Source organism: Rhinopithecus roxellana, chromosome 4 (genome assembly GCF_007565055.1).
Source record: "Rhinopithecus roxellana isolate Shanxi Qingling chromosome 4, ASM756505v1, whole genome shotgun sequence".
NCBI classification, from domain to species: Eukaryota; Metazoa; Chordata; class Mammalia; order Primates; family Cercopithecidae; genus Rhinopithecus; species Rhinopithecus roxellana.
In genome coordinates, this window is record NC_044552.1 from 75,149,781 (window position 1) to 75,171,403 (window position 21,623).

A 21,623-nucleotide genomic window follows, 5' to 3' on the forward strand; every position below is an offset into this window, starting at 1 on the left:
AGAACAGCTTATTCTTTCAGTAAATAATCATTTGAACACCTATTTTGTACCAAGCACTTTGTCAGTGCAGAGAATCTCTAAGATAAGAGAGGCCAAAATTACGTTCTCTCTGGTTCTTTCTGATTATTTATACTCCTCTTCTTCTTTTCTTTCCAGGAAAAACAAGAATGGTGGTGGCTTTACATTGCAGATAGGAAGGAGCAGACATTAATATCTATGCCATATCATGTGTGTACACTGAAAGATACAGAGGAGGTAACTATCACACAACATGATTTCAGTATTTAACAAGACACAACTGTCACCATCATGCTGCTTCATATATCTTCATATATCTTTTTTTTAAAAAGCAGTTTATCATATTTAGCATATTGTATTCTGTTTGTTGCCTGCATTTTGTAACTGTTCTCTGATGTTTTGGGGGTGAGCTTGTTGGAAATTTATAAACAATTGTTAAAGGTAGGCAGCTTAGTCAATGTTTTAAAAACTTGTTCTTAGCTTGTTTTGGGAGTTTTCACTGTTAGTGTCTAAGAACATATGCCTTTCCTCCTCCTCTCCAGAATTTAGTAATAGGATTTTTGTTCTTATTGGATTAGTGTTAAGTATTAGATCTTTTGTCTTAAAAAAATCTAAGAACTGATGATGTGGATTTTTTGAGTGGAATTTTTGATTACGTGGTATTGTTCACTGTTAATGACGTCAGTGAAGTAACATTGTGATGAACATATTTACCCTTGGGAACTGCATTTTTGTTATTGTTTTTCTTGATTTTTTTTTTTTTTTCCTAGGAAGAAAATTCTGTCTGCCTGTACTTGGTGGACAAAAGCTTTTCAAGATAGCCCTATGATGTTGAGTTTTAGTATATGTTTTTTAACCCTTTGTAATCAAGTGGTAAATGCATGAAATAGGTTAATAATAAATTTATAGAGGTTGAATTGATGGGCCAGAGGCTCTGTATGTTTGTAATTTTGATCTATATTGCTAGATATTTTATTTCTCTATAAAAAGAATGAATGTCTAAATATGCCTAATGCCTCTCAGCATGTCATACATTTTGAATATCATTGCTAGTTGGAAAGGTGAAAAATAGCATCTTAGATCTTTGTGTTTTTTTTTTTTTTTTAATTTTTTCCTCTGATCATTTTTTTGAGACATGATCTGGCTGTGTCACCTAGGCTGGAGTGCAGTGGCACAGTCTTGACTCACTGCAACCTCCACCTCCCAGGCTCTCCCACCTCAGCCTCCCAAGTAGCTGGTACTACATACGTGCACCACCATGCCTGGCTAATTTTTGTATTTTTTGTAGAGACGGGGTTTACCCATGTTGCCCAGGCTGATTTCAAACTCCTGAACTCAAGAGATCCGCCTGCTTTGGCCTCCCAAAGTGCTGGGATTACAGGCATGAGCCACTGTGCCTGGCCTCTCTGATCTTTTAAGTTTTAAAACCTATTGAAAAGTTACAAGCACAGTATCATGAAACCTTCCTAGATCCCCACCTATATTCACCAGTTGTTTACATTTAGCTGTTACTTGTTTTATCTTTCTCTCACTGTATGTGTACATACAAAACATGCACATGTGTATGTGTTTTCCGCTGAACCATTTGAGGTACTTGTAGATACCATGACATGACACCCCTAACTACTTGACATGTATCCCTTAAGAGCCAGGGCCTTGGGCTGGTTGCGGTGGCTCACACTTGTAATTCCAGCACTTTGGGAGGCCAAGGCGGTCAGATCACTTGAGCCCAGGAATTCAGGAGCAGTCTGGGCAACATGGTGAGGCCCTGTCTCTTAAAAAAGAAAAACAAAAACCAGGACCTTCTCTATAGGCCCACTACAATGATTATACTCAGGAAATGTAATGTTGATATGGCATAATTATCTAATATACAGTCTGTATTCAAATTTCCTCAACGATTCCACTAATGTCTGTTACAGTTTTTGGTTTTATTTTTGAACTCAGGATCTAGTCAAGGATCACACATTGTAGCTGGGTGTGGCAACTCGTGCCTGTAGTCCCAGACTAACTCAGGAGGCTGAGGCAGGAGAATCACTTGAGCCCATGAGGTTGAAGCTGCAATGAGCCACGATCATGCCCCTGTACTTCAGCCTGGGCAACAGAGTGACCTGTCTCGAAAGAAAGAAAAAAAGACCTTTTTACATTGTATTTGGTCGTCATGCCTCTTTAGTGTTGAATACTTTCTTGTCCTTGTTCTTTTTTAATCTTTGCATGCCGCTGACATTTTTCAAGAATCCAGGCAAAGTGTTTTGTAGAGTATCATTTAATATGAATTTGTCTCGTTGGTTACTCATTATTCCTCTTCGTGTTTTTGGCAAGCAAGCTATGTTGGTGATGTACTTCTTACTGAATTATGTTAGAGGTACAGTATATGCCTCTGCCCTATGTTGGTGATATTAAGGTTGCTCATTTAGCTATGGTTTTTCTCTTGTAAAGGTATTTTTCTCCCCCTCTAATCTATGGGGTGATATTTAGGCCCTGTGTGAATGTCCTATTCTCCAACATTGTTTTAGCCAGTCATTTTAAGCATATATTGATGATTGTTGTCTAAATCAATTTTTACTCTGCTTATTCTATTCAGTGTAGTTTTTATTTCTCTGAAGTGTGAAACTTAACCTTCAGTGTGTTTGAGTCATCTTTTTAATGTGTCTGTCTGTGATCATTGTTCACTTTTCTTGAGTCTTAAAAAATTGGGATTTTTTTTTTTTTTAATGTTAAGAAATCAGCCCTGGCCGGGCGCGGTGGCTCAAGCCTGTAATCCCAGCACTTTGGGAGGCCGAGACGGGTGGATCACGAGGTCAGAAGATCGAGACCATCCTGGCTAATATGGTGAAACCCCGTCTCTACTAAAAAAATACAAAAAACTAGCTGGGTGAGGTGGCGGGCGCCTGTAGTCCCAGCTACTCGGGAGGCTGAGGCAGGAGAATGGCGTAAACCCGGGAGGCGGAGCTTGCAGTGAGCTGAGATCCGGCCACTGCACTCCAGCCCGGGCGACAGAGCGAGACTCCGTCTCAAAAAAAAAAAAAAAAAAAAAAAAAAGAAATCAGCCCTTTGTGATATGTGTTGCAAATATTTCTCCCCAGTTTGTTTTACTATTCTGGTTGTTTCTACCAGACAGAAATATAAATACCTATTTGTTTATCCATTTTCTTATTTATTTTTTGTAGTATGATTTAAAGCGTTTTTTTTTTTTTTTTAAATAATTTCTAGGTTTGTGTTATAGTTAGGCCAAACTGAGATTAATTTTTAAAAAAAGATTCCTTCATGATTTTTTCTAGTTTTTTAAAAACTGGCATATTTTAATATTTAATCTTGATTATAAAATCTGGATTTTGGAGATTGGAGGCAGATCACCAGAGCATACAAATGTCATTTTAAAAAAATTGTTCTTCTTTTGTCCACGTGGAATAGAAACTTTTTTAAGGTTTGTTATTTGTATTTGAAGTTTATGATTTGATGGTAAGTAAAATATCTTCTTGACCTTTGGCATTGGGCATTTATTCTAGAAATAAGAAAATTTGGCAAGAAGTATCTCCTATCTAGTGAAGTCTGTTGTTTTATTCCAACATTTCATTTATGCTTTTATACCTACTTAATTTCTTCAAGGTGATAGCGTAGAATTTGGTTGCTTTAAGTACTTTTTTCTTAAATTGTGGAGATACAAATTAACCTCATCAGTTCTGCATAATTTGATCTCCTCTTTGTGAGGTATTTATAATATGTAATACATTTCACTTTTCTTTATTATTGTTTATAAGGACTTCAGTAACATTTGTTTGGGCTTTCTGTATCATCTGCAGAAAAAACCTGGCTGTTAAATACTGTGGTCTAGGAATTTTAGGGAGTGAGCTGTTTCCTCCCCATAATACAGATATTTAAGTTCTGATTTTATCTTCTAGGTAGAGCTGAAGTTTCCTGCACCAGGCAAGCCTGGAAATTATCAGTATACTGTGTTTCTGAGGTCAGACTCCTATATGGGTTTGGATCAGATTAAACCATTGAAGGTAAGAATAGTGACTCTTCAGTAAATAAGAGTTTTCTGTATACATGTTTAATATACTAGGAAAATAATTCTAGTTTTGAAATGTAGAGTTATGGAAGGAAAAAGAAGTCATCTCTTGCTTTATATGTGATATACTTGATGGACTAGTCTTTCAATAATAAGGTTTTAGGTTTTAAGGAGTATAACAATTTAGAACATTGAATATAAACTACTTTAGGGATACATTTAATGTGTTGTAACTTTATAAGGCCTCAGCAAATGGGTTCTTTTTTCTTTAGAAAGGCACTTTTTTTTTTTTTTTTTTTAACCACAGATTCTATTTGGAGTGTTTATTAATTTCTGAAACTAATTTATTTTTGTCATCTTAGAGCATACACTTCTGTAAGTATCATTTGCAGCACACTTTCATCTTTGTTTACCAATTCACTTGAGCTTTTTATAAAAGGTGTCCTATTATATTAGAGAGATGGTGCTAAAAGTATTATTGCATTGTAAAGGGTAAAAGTAGCCAGTAAAGGCAAACTCTTTTTTTCCATGAGGGTTCCATATTTCTTTAACTGTAGAATTTTACGTCACAAGTCTAGCAACTGTAAAATACCTCGGATTTTTCTTCCTTAAAGCAGAAGGCTTCTGTTAAAATATGACTCAGTGTTCTTGCTCAAGAATCATAATTATTTTATGCCACAGAAATACATTCATAAGTAGTATAACATATAGAATCAAAATATCAAACTGTATTAGAAATTTGACTACATTTACTTATGGTTAGATTTACTTGTTTTATTTCTGGGATGAAGTGTCTATTCTAAATGAATGAGTTGAATTTAGAATTGTATCCATAGAAATCTATTTCTTTGTAATTGCTATGGTCAAAGAAAAGCTTTTGTTTACCAAGATTTCTTCCATTATTTCTCCCCAAATTTCTGATGTCTACATTTAATTCTTCTTTCTAGTTGGAAGTTCATGAGGCTAAGCCTGTGCCAGAAAATCACCCACAGTGGGATACAGCAATAGAGGGGGATGAAGACCAGGAGGACAGTGAGGGCTTTGAAGATAGCTTTGAGGAAGAAGAGGAGGAAGAGGAAGATGATGACTAAGCAGTACTCAGAACGGACCACAGTGTTTGCACATATTTGCAATTTTTTGCTGTTTTGGAAGTGTATAATAAACCAGAGACAGTACAGAACTGATGTTGAGGGAGGTGTAGTTTTTTTACTCTAGAAATGGGTGCATAATATAACTAGGCAGTGGTGCCTTGGTACAACCTGAAAAATGTTAAGGCTTATTGAAAGCTTTCAAGTATGGGATGGTGGATTTATTTCATCTGCAAATGATAATAAATCCTTTGTTATTATAACTGTCCAGAAGTGTGGGCTGTGTATTATCTGATCAGTCTATGGTCCCAGTAAAAGTAAAGATGCAGGAAACACAGTCTGTAAATGAGCGACTTTTCTTTGTTCAGCTTTAGTTTTAGCAAACACCACAAATATGTTTTAAGTAACATTGCTCAAGTTTATAATCTCTTGATAAGCTCTATTATTGACATTTTGCAGTGATACAAGACTGTAACAGCTGCATTCATAGATTTAAACTTTTATTTTTACTTGTCTTGGTCATAAGTTGGCATTCTCTCACATTCCACATGATATAGAGGGCTACATTTTGGAATTTTTCTTTTCTTAATTGTCCAGTTACCGGACAGATTATAAAAATGGCTTTAATGGCTTAAAACATTTCTAAACCTGTATCTTAGCAGATCAGTGCAGGATCTAATTCTTTTGATAAGCTGTAGCTCTAAAAGTGATAGTGGGACCGTATGTTTTCTGATATTGGTGGCTTATGTTATTAAACCTTTTATAAAAAAGGTTCACTCTAAAAGCTGAACTACATCCTTAGTTTTCAGTCTACCTGACTGTATCAGGAGCTTTTTAAGGAAAGTAAGTATAACATACAAAGGAAGCTTTTTTTTGTATTCATTTTGGACTCCTGTCAATAAAAATAGAAGTTTGTTGACTCGTTTTATGTTTCAATGGTGTGTGTCTTTTTACTGTCAGGGCATAAATAGGGCAATCCACTTCTTTATTTTTCAACTAAAAATTGCATAGTATTGTACATTACTGCTAAAGTGACTGCTATTTCTGTATAGTATAGAAAAACCCAGGAGTAAGAGGGATTTCCCCTTGTAGTACAACTGGAAGGATAGTGCTTGTAAAGAGTAGAGATGTACACATGATGAATCATTGAGGGAGGGTGGATACTTTTATTCCTAGATATGGAGGAAGCATAAGTCTGTAGTATTATAAAACTGATTATAATAATTCTTTCCTATCAAAATTTCCATAGGTCAAAATATTGTTGGAATACTACAACTTGCAACCTTGTTTACTTAAAAGGTTGCCACTTTCAGTGCAGAATTACCACTGGTATCTTGTTACTGCAGTAGTTGGAAGTAAAAACTGAAAATTACCAAAACCATGAATGGTTTTGTTGGTTCTAAATTTAGGATGTAATATTTTCTATCAAATGGTCAAAGCAGTTTTTTTCACTGTAACCTCAATCACCAGTTTAGTGAGCCCCTTTCTTGGCAGGCAGGAGGCAGTGTCACTGAGGATTTTTTTCATTTACTTCATTGAACAAGTAAGAGGGTGGGTTTAATTTTCAAATCAGGTTCTGCTGTGAAGCACTAGTGTGTTGAGGCAGCCACTGATTACTTAAGTGTGGTGGCCGGGGGTGAGCCAGCTGGTATCAAGTGGAAGGAGGGATTAGAGAAAACAGGTGTGGCACAAAGGCAAGGAAACAGAGCAGACAAGACACGACAATGTGTAGAATGCGTATTTCCTAGTTTTCTTGAAAGATTTCAAGAAAAGTATGTTTTTTTCTAGGGGCTACTTTGCCTTAAAGAGGCTTTGTAAGTTCATTCACACAGCTGGCTTCTCTCTGGGTTTAAGATTCTGGAGAGGAGGGTAACCTAGTAACTCACCACAGTGCTTAAAAAACCACCATCACCAGAAAATTCCACTAGTTGGTTTTCCTTTTCTCTTTGTGTGATGTGTATGTACTTCCCAACGAAGTAAAATAAAATTTCCTCTAGTGAGTACTTTAGGTACTAACCTCTTTCCATATGGCAGTAGTGAAAGAACTGAGCCTTCAGTTGATAGTTCTTATCTGTCCAGCAAGTGGCTGAACTCCACATCCCTTTGTTTTTCCTCTGGAATGAGAATAACAAACTATTTATCCTAGTTTGCATTTAATCTAATGGAAACTTGAGTGAAGTTTCAGCGTTCTTCCTATAAAAAAACTGACACGTTGTCGACAGTTGATGAGCCTATAGATGATACAGTGTATAGGAAGTGAAATTGAAAGTTACTTAAATTATGTGATATTTTTCTCTAATTGGTAAAGTAACTGTTAAAATACAGCTGTTCATAAGGAGACTTAGTTACCACAATTAAAAGTGTAGCAGTTGTGATTTTTAGCATTGTAATATTTGATTGAGGCCCTGAGGTGTTAATATGTCAATCTCAGAGTTAGATGTTCATGTCCTTTTTGAATTGTTTAAACATTTTCGTGATTTTTTTTTTTTTTTAAGTTAGGGAGCACATTGAGTGAAGTTCTCTGTGTAGAAAATACCTTCTGCTCTGCTTCTCCCAGCTTGCACTGAGGGTTGGAAAAGGACAGGCCTGTCCAGCTGTACTGTCCCACTGTGTGCAGGGAAGCTCAGGCTCTGGTGGAAGCAGGGGGGCGTAGATGTCAAACAACTGATGCTGAAACAGGGAGGGAGAGAGATAATAAGGCTCTCTAGGCATGTTCTTTTTGACCACAAGCTTTGTTCAGTTTGCTTCAGCCAATCCAAACCATATACTAGTGTTCTGTAGTCACAATTCTTATTTCAAATGTAATTCAGCACCTTACATAATGTTTGAGGAGTTGTCATTCATCACATATTTACTGAGTTTCTATGTGCCAGACTCTGTGATTGGATACTGGAGCCATCAAAAAAAAAAAAAAAAAAAAGTTAAGAACTCACTTGCTGGTGTTAGATCAGGTAGATGAGTGGCAATCCATTTAAATCCATTTGCCTTGGCCATTGTTTGGAACGCCTTTTTTGTTCTTGTTGTTGTTGTTGTTGTCTACTGTAGGCAGAAGAATTATTTCTTTAGGGGCTAGCTATTTAATTTGCTGTCCTTTTTCTCTCTCTCTCTCTCTCTTTTTCTTCTTGAGATGGAGTCTCGCTCTGTCGTCCAGGCTGGAGGAGTGCAGTGGTGCAATCTCGGCTCACTGCAACCTCTGCCTCCCAGCTTCAAGTGATTCTTCTGCCTCAGCCTCCTGAGTAGCTGGGACTACAGGTGCACGCCACCACACCAGCTAATTTTATGTTTAGTAGAGACGGGATTTTGCCATGTTGTCCAGGCTGGTCTCGAACTCCTGGCCTCAAGTGATCAGCCCTCCTCACCCTCCCAAAGTGCTGGGATTACACGCATGAGCCACTGCGCCAGCCAGTTGGGTGTTTTTGGGGAAAAAAAAAAAAAGCAAATAATGATCCTTTGCTTTAAAATGTTTTTTTAAAACAACTTTCCCACGAATAGCCTGATTTAACTCCATGAAATCCCCTATTTAGACTGCCTTAAAGTGAAATAACTATTGGTGAACCATAACATGACATTTTACCAGCTGTGTAGTGACCAGTCCAAATATGTCTCAAGAAGTTAGCACCAAGCATTCTCATCCATTTAAACTTGATGGTAGGGCTATTTTGCAAAACTTAAAAAATGTGATCTTGTACATATTTCTGTAACCTGAGCTGAAAACCCAAATAACAATCATTGACATACTTTAGGGCTATTGTTTCAGGTGGGGGTGTATACATCCCAGGGGCATGGAGATGATCAATCCATTGAGGAAGTATTAAAATGATTATTTGTATTTAATCTCATCCTTTTAAATTTCTATTTTTGTGTGTTTTATAATGTACATAATATATTGTACAATTGTACACTTATATTATTTATAAATAAATATACATTTATTGGTGCATTATATTGTTTTTTCTGATTTGGGTGCATGATCAAAACATTTGGGCACCACTGCTTTGTGGTATTGATAGGGTGACGTTTGACACCATCTGAGATCACAGAGTGATGTACTCTGGAGTTGGTGGGTTGGCATTCACTGTGTCCAGCCCTACTGTAGCTCCCAAGAGCAGAGTGAGACTTTTCTGAGATAGAGCTGAGTAGGTCTGGAGGTGGGATTGATAGGCAAGGGGAGGATTCTGCACAGCGGTTTTCTGTGGAATGCAGGTGGTGCAGGTGTGGAGCAGCACTGCTGGGGTCGACTTGCTGGGACTTTGAGCAAATCTCAGCCTGTTACTGGTGGCAATCAGTGACTGCTGCAAATGGAAGGTGCGTGTGGGAAGGACTGGCCACTCTGTTCAGCGCGAAGTTGTTCAGGTTAACCTATCAGCCTGGGTACACAAAGGGAGCTGTATCCCTCATACCTTACCAGAAACACCTGAGGTTTACACTTTAACATCTGGATAATAGCAGCAATGGACTTCAGTGTGAACAGATTCCATTAAGAGTTAACTTCAAGCTATTTCTCTGTATTTTCCAGCCTCGTTCCAGTAGAGGGCGATAGGGCTGTAATTTTCTTTAACAAAGAATGGTGTGTTTCATTTGAGACTAAAAACCACGATTAAAGAAATGCATTGTAATTTATTTCTATCTGCATCTTCTGGGATTACCTCCCTCTCTTGAGCTTTTATGTTTCCCCCTAAACTCTGTCTTCCTTTGTCCATGTGTCCTTTGTTATTTATTTATTGTTTTTTTAGAGGCAGGGTCATGCTCTGTCGCTCAGGCTGGAGTACAGTGGTGTAATCATAGCTCACTGCAGCCTCAACTCCTGGGATCAAGTGATTCTCCTGTGTCATCCTCCTCCGAAGTAGCTGGGACCACAGGCACTAACCTGGCTCATTGTATTTATTTATTTAGAGACGAGGTCTTGCTATGTTTCCCAGGCTGGCCTTGAACTCCTAGCCTCAACCCTTGGCCACCCAGAGTACTGGAACTATAGGCATGAACCACCGCACCTGGCTGTGTGTCCTTTAACCCATTAAATTTACTGTCTGGAAACATTAAGTCCCTTTGCAACCAACTCCGAAAGATAATCCATATGTATTCAATGTGCTGGAATTGCAATTTGCATTTGTTTGCTTGAGAGAGGTGGACAAATAGGACATGGAAATTCCTTAACTCTACAATAATCTAATCTGTTTGCCTGATAGGTGTCAGCTATTAAGAATCCAGAGTTTTTACATGCAAGCTAACAAGTTAACTTGCCAGTGTCATGGATGCTGACAAAACACAGAAGACTCCAAAGACTAGAGGCACAGTAGGCGCCATGAGCTTCATGTTCCCCATCTATTCCTGTTGTCCCCCAAATTCCCATGGAGGCGATGCTGAGTGGCCAGGCAGATGCTGTTCATATCAGAGCTGAGGAACTCCAAGCTTGGGAGACCTAACCCTGTCAAGGGCCTGCAAGCAACCCTGTCTGATCTTATTATTCCAGACAGCAAACAAACTCACCCTCTTTCTGGGAGGGAGACACTGCCTTCCAAGGCTGTTTGCTATACAGACACCCTTGAAAAGATAGTCTAGAACAAAAGCTTGTGTGCCTCTGATGACAGGTGTGCAGAAACACGAGAGATCCATGGAAAACTGTCTCAACAGTTGGAATTCAATACATGTAGGACCTGTATTTACAAAGAGAGATAGAACGCTGATTCTTCAAAGGGAATGAGGTCTATTTAGTGAAAACTAGGACCACTGAGGCAGTTTCCTTGAGAATAATGTACATTTAAACCCCTTGGAAATGCTTTATTGTCAAAGATAAACACATTTATGTTGCAATTGAAGATAATTTACTTACCCGTGCACCAACTAAAAAATATCCAGAATTTTTAAAGTTGAATCCAGTCCATTGTGACAATGCAAAACAGGGTGTATAAAAGAAGGAACACTATACCTCTTCTACATGGTAACCATAAGAGATTTTTATTATTGCTTTCTGCACTCCTTCCCCAAAGCTTCCACCCCTCCCCCCAAAACATAAAACCCATACCCTTCCTTTCTGGACAAACTGAACATTTGCCTCCAAGGGAGTCTGGTTCCTTGTGGAATAGTTGCCATTCCTTTAGTGTTCTTTTTCCAAATATGCTGCCCAAATTTAGGGAGGCCTCAGACCTTTGGTTGAAATAACTGAGGAATCTTTGAAATACTATTTTGAACCGTCTTCCTGGTACCCAGTCATCCTTTAGGGGGAGATGTGTTTTTGTTTTTAACTACAAAAGTTCATTTAGAAATGATACACAGTAGGGGGGATCAAATGCATTGATGGGTATTCTGATTTAAAAAAAGGGCATGTGACAAAAATTCAATGAGAGACTTAAAAAATCCTGATCTTCCAATCAGGTTTGACGATTCCCAAGGAGACATCATTATTCAGTAGTGTTCGTGGGATCATGATAGCCTCCCTCATTCATATGCATTAGCCTGCATCTGTATCTTTGTCCGATTAGTCTGTGTGCTTTATAATCACATCCAGCGTTTCCGCAGCTTTTTTATTTCCCAATTCTCTGCCATGTTCTTGGGACTCCAGTCATTGGCTAGGCTCTATGTCACTTTCCAAGTTCCTCCCAAAGCTTACTGTTCCTCTTCTTGACCTGACAGCATCTATTAAACAGGGAGAGAGCCAGGAGAGGTGGCTCAAGTTGAAAGATGGCAAGGCACCCTCTTTCAAGTATCTTAGAGTCGCTGCTCTTCCCGCAGCCTAACTCCTGGTTCAGAACTCAGTAGTCACTCTTTTTCCCACGATCCCAAGGAAATCTTGCCCCACCTACCCACCCCTACTCACAAAACACTGATCTGGGTCTATTATCATGGAAATTATAAGGATTAATGTGATTAGCAGCAAAGTGCTTTTGAGAATGGGGGATGAAACTATAGTGTTATGATCCTCAGCATTATTTCTTTATACACTGAAAACCCCCACATCTTTCAAGTCTGCTGACTTAATGACAGGGTATCACACTAAATGTCAGGAGTGACACTTCAGGAACAGCACATTGTAGACGCTGTTTAAGTTTGATAATACTAAAACCGAGTTTTGAGTAGAATTTTGAATGTTTCAGTGTGTTAAAAGGAATTCTTTTTAGAGTGAGAAAAAAATCTTTTAAAAAAACGAAGCCTTTCTCTATGTCACTCAGTATGATTTGTAAAGTTTTCTCTGCATTTGCATCTGATTGAACCAAGTCCCTTCTCCCTAATCCCCTCCACAGCCTAATAGAAGCAGAGCTGGAATGTAGGGATAGAAACAAAACCCCTGACTTTAGTCTTGATTATGTTGCCTATGGAGGTAAACTACATGGGATAGACTGCTGCCTCCATGGGCAGCGTTATCATGGGAAGGGAATGAAAGCATGTGTGTAAGTGCTGCATACTTGTATTTATGGGGCACCCACGCTGCAGCTCTGATTTGGAGCAAACTGCAGTCCCTGTTGTGCCCACAGAGGGTCAGACATTGATATGAAGCGGGGATAGAGACACAAAGACCCAGAGACGAGGAGTGACTTGGCACCGCTGATGAACCGGAGCTGGGACCCAGGCATCTTCCCCTGCAGTGTGCTGCACTGCGTTCCACAACCCTCATTCTCCGTCTTTCCATTATGGAAGGCCAGGAAGGAAACCAACACACACACACGCGCGCGCACACACACACACACACACACACACGCAGCCCTTATTAAAGTGGAAGCTGGCCGGATCAGGTCTAGTGTGACCACCTGCTGTATGTAGCCCACCACAGCTACTAATGTTCTTGGAGAATGGGTACATGGTTATACTTGAGTCAGATCCTCTCCTCTATCTCAGAGCCCCCATGCTGTGTTGAAATGAGATGCCATTGTGCCAAGATATGTGGGCTTCCAGGTTAGGTGACTTCATGTTAGCCAAAAGGGTGAAGGGGGACCAGGCATGGTGGCATGCACCTATAGTTCCAGCACTTTGGGAGGCTGAGGTGGGAGGATCACTTGAGCCCAGGAGGTCGAGACTCCTGTGAGCTGTGTTTGCACCCCTGCACTGCAGCCTGGACAGCAGAGCTAGACTGTTTTTAAAACACACACACACACACACACACACACAGGCAAAGGGACCTTTAAGATCCATTGCAATCTAAAGTGTTGCAGCTTATGCTTGCTGAAGACAAATGATTCCAAGTGTTACAGTTCTAGGTAATTGTCTTGACGGAAGCAATAAATTCTTCCTCAGCCTTGAATGTGATTACCTTGAAGTAGAGCAGGGCTTGATCCCCTGGGTGTCCAATCTTTGACCTTACAAGGCCAAGATGGTATCATAGACTGCCCAGTCTGGCTTCCTCGCATCTATTCACCCTCTTTTTTCTACTGAGTGGGGATTCTAAAGGATCTATTTGAGGTTCTAATTCTAAACCTTAGCAGCCTTCTTACTGGGCCAAATATGTGTTTCTTGGATAATTTCTTTGATTGTATTTAAATATTACTTTTTACATCAGGACTGAGGACGGAAGCTGAGAGAAAATGAAGACACCCGTTCTGTGAAGAATGGAGTTCTAGAAATGACTATTAGGCTTAACTTCGAGCACTCTAAAATTTCTTCTTGCAAATCCTTTCTGCTGCCATCCAGTTACTAAAATGCACCCCAGCAATATAGCAACATAAAATAAGATGAGAACACTTTGGAATTTTCCAGGACACTGCTTACAGTGTCCTGATTTTTTTGCATTTGCTTCTGTTTCCCACCAGTGTGGGAACTCTGAAGGAACTCTGAAGGTTGCTGAAGTCTAACTTGCTGCATGGCACATATTTATTGAATTGAAATTTGAGCAGGTATTCTGAGCTAGCAGAATGAATATTTGAAGGTTAGCTTCCTCCTATTGCTGCCAATAAGCCTTTCCCAATTCAGTCTAAATAGTCTACTATTTATTCACATGTGCACCCATGGTGGAAGAGTTGATGGACAAGGACCTCACTACAGTTATTCCTTGGATGTCACCTCTGGAGACAGAAATTTGCTGGGAAGTGCTTTTATCCCAAGAGCAGGCAAAGTTTCTGCTTCAAAGAGCAACTGGATCATTGTCCAGTGTCTGGGGTATAGCCTGTGGCTTTCTGCCTGGGCAAGGCAACCTAGCCGAGTGACCCAATTGGCATCATGAGAATTTGTCCAGCCTACTGTGTGCAAGTCATCCAGCACCTCTGAAGCTGAAATCCCTGACCCTTGGGAGCCAGTGCATCTCTGCTGCTGAGCAATTAAGGAGGATATAGAGCTGGGGCAGGGTGGGGGAGGAGCCTGTGGTACAGGTGAACACGTGTTCAAATTAGCATATAAACCACGGCAAAATTCAGGGATGTCAGTGAAAGAACTGATGGTCTCTTTCTGATTTCTCTAAACCTAGAAGACCATTTACAGACAGTGTTTTTGCTGTAAGGCCACAAACCCACTCCAGCATGACTCTAGATTCCTGCTGATTGCAGAAAAATCAACCTGAAGTTAATATTCTTAGGCCTTTTTATTTGGCCCATCTAAGTGGAATTAAAAGAGAATGAGAATTAATAAAATCAATATATAAAAAATACAAGTGAACATAATGGTCAATGGTGAAAGACTGAAAGCTTTTTCTCTAAGGTCAGGAACAAGGCAAGGATGCCCGCTTTCACCATTTCTATTCAACATAGTACTGGAAATTCTAGCCAGAGCAATTAGGTGAGAAAAAGAAAGACATGGCATCCAAGTTGGAAAAAGAGAAGTAAATTATCTCTGTTCATAGATGTTATCACCTTATGTGCAGAAAATCCTAATGATTCCAAACACAACAAGAAAAAACTGTTCGACCCAATACACGACTCAGCAAAGTAGCAGGATACAAAGTCAACACACAAAAATTCAGTTGCATTTCTATACATTAACAATGAACAATCTGAAAAGGAAATTACAAAAATTATTGATATGGTTTGGCTGGGTCCCCACCCAAATCTCATCTTGAATTGTAGCTCCCATAATTCCCACATGTTGCAGGAAGGACCCAGTGGAAGATAATTGAATCATGGGGGCAGTTTCCCCCATCCTGTTCTTGTGATGGTGAATAAGTCTCATGAGATCTGATGGTTCTATAATGGATTTCTTCTTTCTCTTGGCTCTCATTCTCTCTTGCCTACTGCCATGTAAGATGTGCCTTTCACCTTCCACCATGATTGTGAGGTCTTCCCAGCCACATGGAACTGTGAGCCCATTCAACCTCTTTTTCTTTATAATGAAACCTCTTTTTCTTTATAAATTACCCAGTCTCAGTTATGTCTTTACTAGCAGCATGGAAATGGACTAACGATTATACTTACAGTGACATCAAAAAGAATCATGGGTGGATCACTTGATGTCAGGAGCTCGAGACCAGCCTGGCCAATATGGTGAAACCCCAACTCTTAAAAATACAAAAATTAGCCAAGCGTGGTGGTAGGTGCCTGTAATCCCAGCTACTCGGGAGGCTGAGGCAGGAGCATTGCTTGAACACAGTAGGTGGAGGTTGCAGTGAGCCAAGATTGTGCCACTGCACTCTAGCCTGGGTGATAGAGCAAGACCCTGTCTTAAAAAAATAAAAATAATAATAAAAAAATACTTAGAAATCAATCAAAGAGATGAAATTCTTATACAATGAAATCTACAAAACATTGCTAAAATATTAAAGAAGATATAAATAAATGGAAACACACCCTACATTCATGGATTGAAAGACAAAATCATTAAGATGTCAATACTATCAAAAGTAATCTACATATTCAATGCAATCCCTTTCAAAATATAGTAACTTCCTTGCAGGAGTAGAAAAAAATCATCTTAAAATTCATATGGAATTTCAACGGACCCTGAATAGCCAAAACAATTTTGAAAATGAAGAACAAAGCTGAGGGATTCACATTCCTGTTTCAAAATGAAATACAAAGCTACATAATCAAAACAGTGTGGTACCGGTATACAGACAGTCATATAGACTGATGGAATAGAATAGAGCCCAGAAATAAACCTTGCATATATGGTAAAATATTTTTCACAAGGGTGCCTAGATCATTCAATGGAGAAATGACAGTCTTTTTAACAAATGGTGCCAGGAAAACTGGATATTCACATGCAAAAGAATGAAGGTGGACCATTACCTCAGACCACATACAGAAATTAACTCAAAATGTATCAAAGACCTGAATGTAAGACCTAAAACTATAAAACTCTTAGAAGAAAACATTGGGCAAAAGCTTTATGACATTGGATTTGACAATTATTTCTTGGATATGACATAAAAAGCATAAGCAATAAAATAAAAAATAGACTGGACTTCATGAAAATTAAAAACTTTTGTGCATCAAAAGACACTACCAACAGAATAAAAAGGCAACCCATAGAATGGGGGAAAATATTTATAAATCACTTATCTGATAAAGGGTTAATATCCAGAATATTTAGTGAACCCCTAAAACTCAACACAATAATAACAACAACAAACCCACCTGATTAAAAAAATGGGTAAAGGACTGGAATAGAAATTTCTCCAAAGAAGATATACAAATAACCAATAAGCACATGAAAAGATGCTCAACATCACTAACAATTAAAGAAATACAAACCAAAATTACAATGAGATAACATCTCACACCTGATATGATGACTACTACAAAAAAAAAAAAAAAACCACCACCACCCAGAAAATAACAGGTGTTCATGACAATGGAAAAATTGGAACTTTTGTGAAACATTGGTGGAAATGTAAACTGGTGTGTCTGCTTTAGAAAATAGTATGGTGGTTCCTCAAAAAATTAAAATCAGAGGTACCGTATGATATATGATCCAGCAACTCTACTTCTGAGTACATACCTGAAAGAACTAAAAGTAGGATCTCAAAGAGATATGTGTATAGCTGTTCATATCAGCATTATTTACAATAGCTAAAATGTAGAGCAACCTAAGTGTCCATCGATAGATGAATAAATAAAACAAAATGTGATATAGACATGCAATGCAATATTGTTCAGCCTTAAAAAGGAAAGAAATTATGATACGTGCTAAAACACAGATGACCCTTGAGGACATTATGCTAAACATTATGTTAAGTAAATACACCAGTCACAAAGAGACAAATACTGTATGACCCCACTTACATAAGGTACTTAGAGTAGTCAAATTCATAGAGAGAAAACAGAATGGTGGTTGCTGGGATGGGAGGAGGAATGGGGAGTTAGTGTTTAACTGGTGTAGAGTTTCAGTTTCACAAGATGAAAAGAGTTCTGGAAGTGTAAGTGGTGATGATTGCACATTATGAATGTATTTAATACCACTGAACTGTACGTATTTATTTATGTATTTATTTATTTTTGGACAGAGTTTTGCTCTTGTTGCCCAGGCTGGAGTGCAATGGTGCAATCTTGGCTCACTGCAACCTCTGCCTTCCAGGTTCAAGTGATTCTCCTGCCTCAGCCTCCCGAGTAGCTGGGATTACAGGCACGCACCACCATACTTGGCTAGTTTTTGTATTTTTAGTAGAGATGGGGTTTCATCATGTTGGCCAAGCTGGTCTCGAACTCCTGACCTCAGGTGATCTGCCCACCTCAGCCTCCCAAAGTGCTGAGATTACAGGCGTGAGCCACAGTGCCCAGCCTAAACTGTACTCTTAAATATGGTTAAGATGGTGAATTTTATGTTGTGTGTATTTTACCACACTTTTAAAAATTGGGGGAAAAAACCAGTGGGTATTGGACAGTGTGGTATTGGGACAAAAACAGACAGATAGGCCAATGACACAGAATGGAAATCCAGAAACAGACCCACATATGTGGGCAGACTCACACTTGATGTGCAGGACAAGTTGGTATTACAGCACTGTGGGGAAAGAAGACATTTTCAAAATATAATGCTGGCGCAATAGCACATCCATTTGGGAAAAAAATGTTACACAGTCCCAGCCTCACGCGTTACGAAACAATTAATTCCAGGTAGCGTATACATGTAAATCTGAAAGGTGAAACAATACAAGCTTTTTGAATATAATATAGGAGAATACATTCATAACCTTAGGATAGGAAAATATTTCTTAAACAAGATACAAAGAACGTATATAGAAAGGAAATAAACTGATAAATTAAATTACATCTAAATGAAGACCTTCTGTTCTTCAAAGGCACAATAAAGAAATTAACAAGGCAAGACACAGTGAGAGAAGATATTTGCCACACATGTAATTCACAAAGGACTTGTATCCACACTAAACAAAAAGCAGCAAACTGGTAAGAAAAAACCCAGACAATCCCATAGGAAGATGGGCAATAGGCTTTTTTTCAAAAAGGCACTTCACACCGCAGATGGAGTTCTTCAGGAGCAGACCCTGAAAAGGAGTTTGTGGTGCAAGATGTTTATTAGGAATCAAGATGTTTTTTGTGAACCAAGAGGGAAGAAGCAGGATTGAGCAGAGAAAGGAGTTGAACTGTGATGTAGCCTAGCACAGCCTGGGCCAACCTGGTGGGGCTCAGGAGTGGAGTTGCTTATCAATCTGCCCCATTCAGGCTGAACGGCTGTGCTTTGGCCTTCCCTTGCTCAGTCAACACTCAGTCATACTCAGGAAGAGCATGACTTTGGACAAGGTGGTTCTCTGCTGTTCGGGCAGACCCTGAAGGAGCTGATGACCATCTGCAAACCACACTCCCCACAGCTGGGCTGCAAGTCCTTGCTGGAAGGAAGACTTGAATACCCTAGCTCCATGTCTACTGCATGTCCCAAGACAGCATATCCTAATGGCCAAGAAATACATGAAAAACTGTTCAAGCTCTTTATCCATCAGGGACATGCAAATTAAAGCCATGATGAGATATTAATTCAAGCTCACCAGAATGGCTGAAGTTAAAGGGATGGACCATATCAAGTGGAATTGAGAACATGTAACAAGTGGAAATCTCATATATTCCTGGAGGGAGCGTATATTTGTGGATCACTTTGTAAAACAGTTTGCCATTAGTTACACTTCTAGATATTTACCCGAAAGAAATGCGTGCATGTATGCACCAATAGACACGAACAAGAATGTTCACAGAGGCTCTATCACAATAGCCCTAAACTAGAAACAACCCAAATGTTAACCACTAATAGAATGGATACATTTTTCTATGTTTATCCAAGGGTTGTGGTAGGCAGCCTCTCAGATGATTCCTGCCTCCTGGTGCTCACATCTTCGTGTGGTTCCCTCCCACGTGGGCCTGTGTTCTCCTGTGTGATCAGTGGCTTATGGGCAGCAGTGATGGTGTGTCACGTGACAGGAAACGTGACATTACAGCTTCCATCTTGGGAGCTCTGTCACTCACACTCTGTCTCTTGGCTTATTTGCTCCGGGGAATCTATGTCACGAGCAGCCCTCTGGAGAGGCCCAAGTAGTGAGGAACCAAAGTCTGTCAACAGCCTTGGGAGTGAGTTTGGAAGTGGCTCCCTCAGCCCCAGTTAAGTCTTCAGAGACGACAGCTTCAGGTGGCAGCTTTGCTGCAACTGCATGAGAGGACCCTGGGCCAGAGCACCCAGCTAAGCCACTCTCAAGATTCCTGACTCTTAGAACATGTGTGAAATAATAAATGTTAGTCTTAAGCTGCTACGTTTTGGGGTAATACATTATGCAGCAGTGGATAAATAATACATTAAGATTCCGTAAAGTAACTAGCTGGGCATGGTGGCTCAGGTCTGTAATCCCAGCACTTTGGGAGGCCAAGGCGGGCGGATCACAAGGTCAGGAGTTTGAGACCAGCCTTCCCAAAATGGTGAAACCCAGTGTCTACTAAAAATACAAAAATTAGCTGGGCGCAGTGGCGGGGGCCTGTAGTCCCAGCTACTCGGGAGGCTGAAGCAGAAGAAATCGCTTGAACCTGGGAGGCTGAGGTTGCAGTGAGCCAAGATCATGCCATTGCACTCCAGCCTGGGTGACAGAGCAAGACGCAGTCTCAAAACAAAACAACAACAACAAAAAAGATTCTACAATTTAGCAAAAACAAATGAAATGTAGTTATACATGTTGACATGGGTAAATTTGACATCTGTAAAATTGTGTTATTTCATTTTCTGAAGATCTTGTGTTATTTCATTATCTGAAGATCAAAAAAATGGGTAACAATGAAGTACAGTGTTAGGGGATGCATGCCTAGATGGTACAAAAAAATAAATCAAGGAACTGATTATCATAAAGGTCAGGATGGTGTTTACCCTTGGGGGCAGATGGGGTGGACACCGGGAGGGGGCATGAGGAAGGCTTCTGAACTCTTGCCAGTGTGCTATTTCTTGATCTGGTTGGTGGTTGTAAGGGTTTTGGAGAAATTATCAAGCTGTATGTTTCTGGGTTTGCCCTTTTTCTCTGTGTGTGCTATATTTCACAATAAAACGACAGAGAATTGGAGGAGAGAACTTGGATAGAGTACAGACTTTTTAGAGGAATTTTGTTGCAGGCAGGACAAAAAGCAAAAACAAAAACTAGTAGTAGCTGGAAGAGAAGTGGGATCAAGATTTTCAAGGATGAGAGAAACAACAGTTGCTTTCTGCAGAAGGAAATCACCCACTGGAAAGGGAAGGTGATAAGACGGGAGATGGGGATTGCTAGAGCCATCCATGCTCTGGAGTGCGTGAGGGGAATGGGCCTGGGCTGAGCTGATGCCAAGGCCCTAGGGACCTTTAGTCAGGGCTCTCCAGATAAATCGAACCAACAGGAGATTGACAGATACATACACACACACACGGATGCATATACATCTCCTGTTAATAAATCTCCCTCTATTTCTCCAGATAGATAATCTATCCATATAGACATATAGATGTCCCTCTCTCTATAGATAGATAATAGATAGATGGATAGATCTATTTTTCTTTCTATCAATAGAGGCAGAGAAAGATTGATTGATTTTTAAGGCACTGGCTTATGTGATTGTGGAGGCCGGTGAGTCCAAAATCTCCAGGGTAGATCAGCAAGCTGGAGACCCAGGGAAGAGCTGATGTTGCAGTCTCCAGACCGAAGGCATCCTGGAGGCGGAATTCCCTCTTCCTCAGCAAGGTCAAGCTTTTTCCTTTTCTTAAAAGGAAAGGACCTTTAACTGATTGGATGAGACCCACCCACATTATGGAGGGTAATTTACTCAATCTACTGGTTTAAATGTCTCTTTCTCTCTTTCTTTGAAGATAGGGTTTCATTCTGTCGCCCAGGCTGGCAGTGGTGTAATCTTGGCTCACTGCAGCCTCGACCTCCTGGGCTCAAGCAGTCAATAGCTGGGACCACAGGTGGAGCCACCATGCCTGGTTAATTTTTAAAAGTTTTTGTAGAGACGGTCTCATATGTTGCCCAGTTGGTCTTGAATTCCTGGACTCAAGTAATCCTTCTGCCTCAGCCCCACCTTAAATGTTATTCTCATCTGAAAAATACATTCACAGCAATATCCAGACCAATGTTTGACCAAATATCTGTGTACCTTGGTCTGGCCAAATTGACCAATAAAATTAGCCATCTTGAATAC

General features: G+C 39.7%; 1 protein-coding gene across 1 annotated transcript in view; it reads left to right on the plus strand.

The window, feature by feature from the left end:
• Window positions 1-9,056, plus strand: part of SEC63 (SEC63 homolog, protein translocation regulator) — a 90,909-nt gene extending 81,853 nt beyond the window's left edge. The window contains exons 19-21 of the mRNA XM_010382489.2: window positions 157-255; window positions 3,921-4,025; window positions 4,978-9,056. Coding sequence (XP_010380791.2) covers window positions 157-255; window positions 3,921-4,025; window positions 4,978-5,121 — 348 coding nt within the window. The 3' untranslated portion in view covers window positions 5,122-9,056. The remainder of the gene's footprint in view (window positions 1-156; window positions 256-3,920; window positions 4,026-4,977) is intronic.
• Window positions 9,057-21,623: the final 12,567 nt, after the last annotated feature.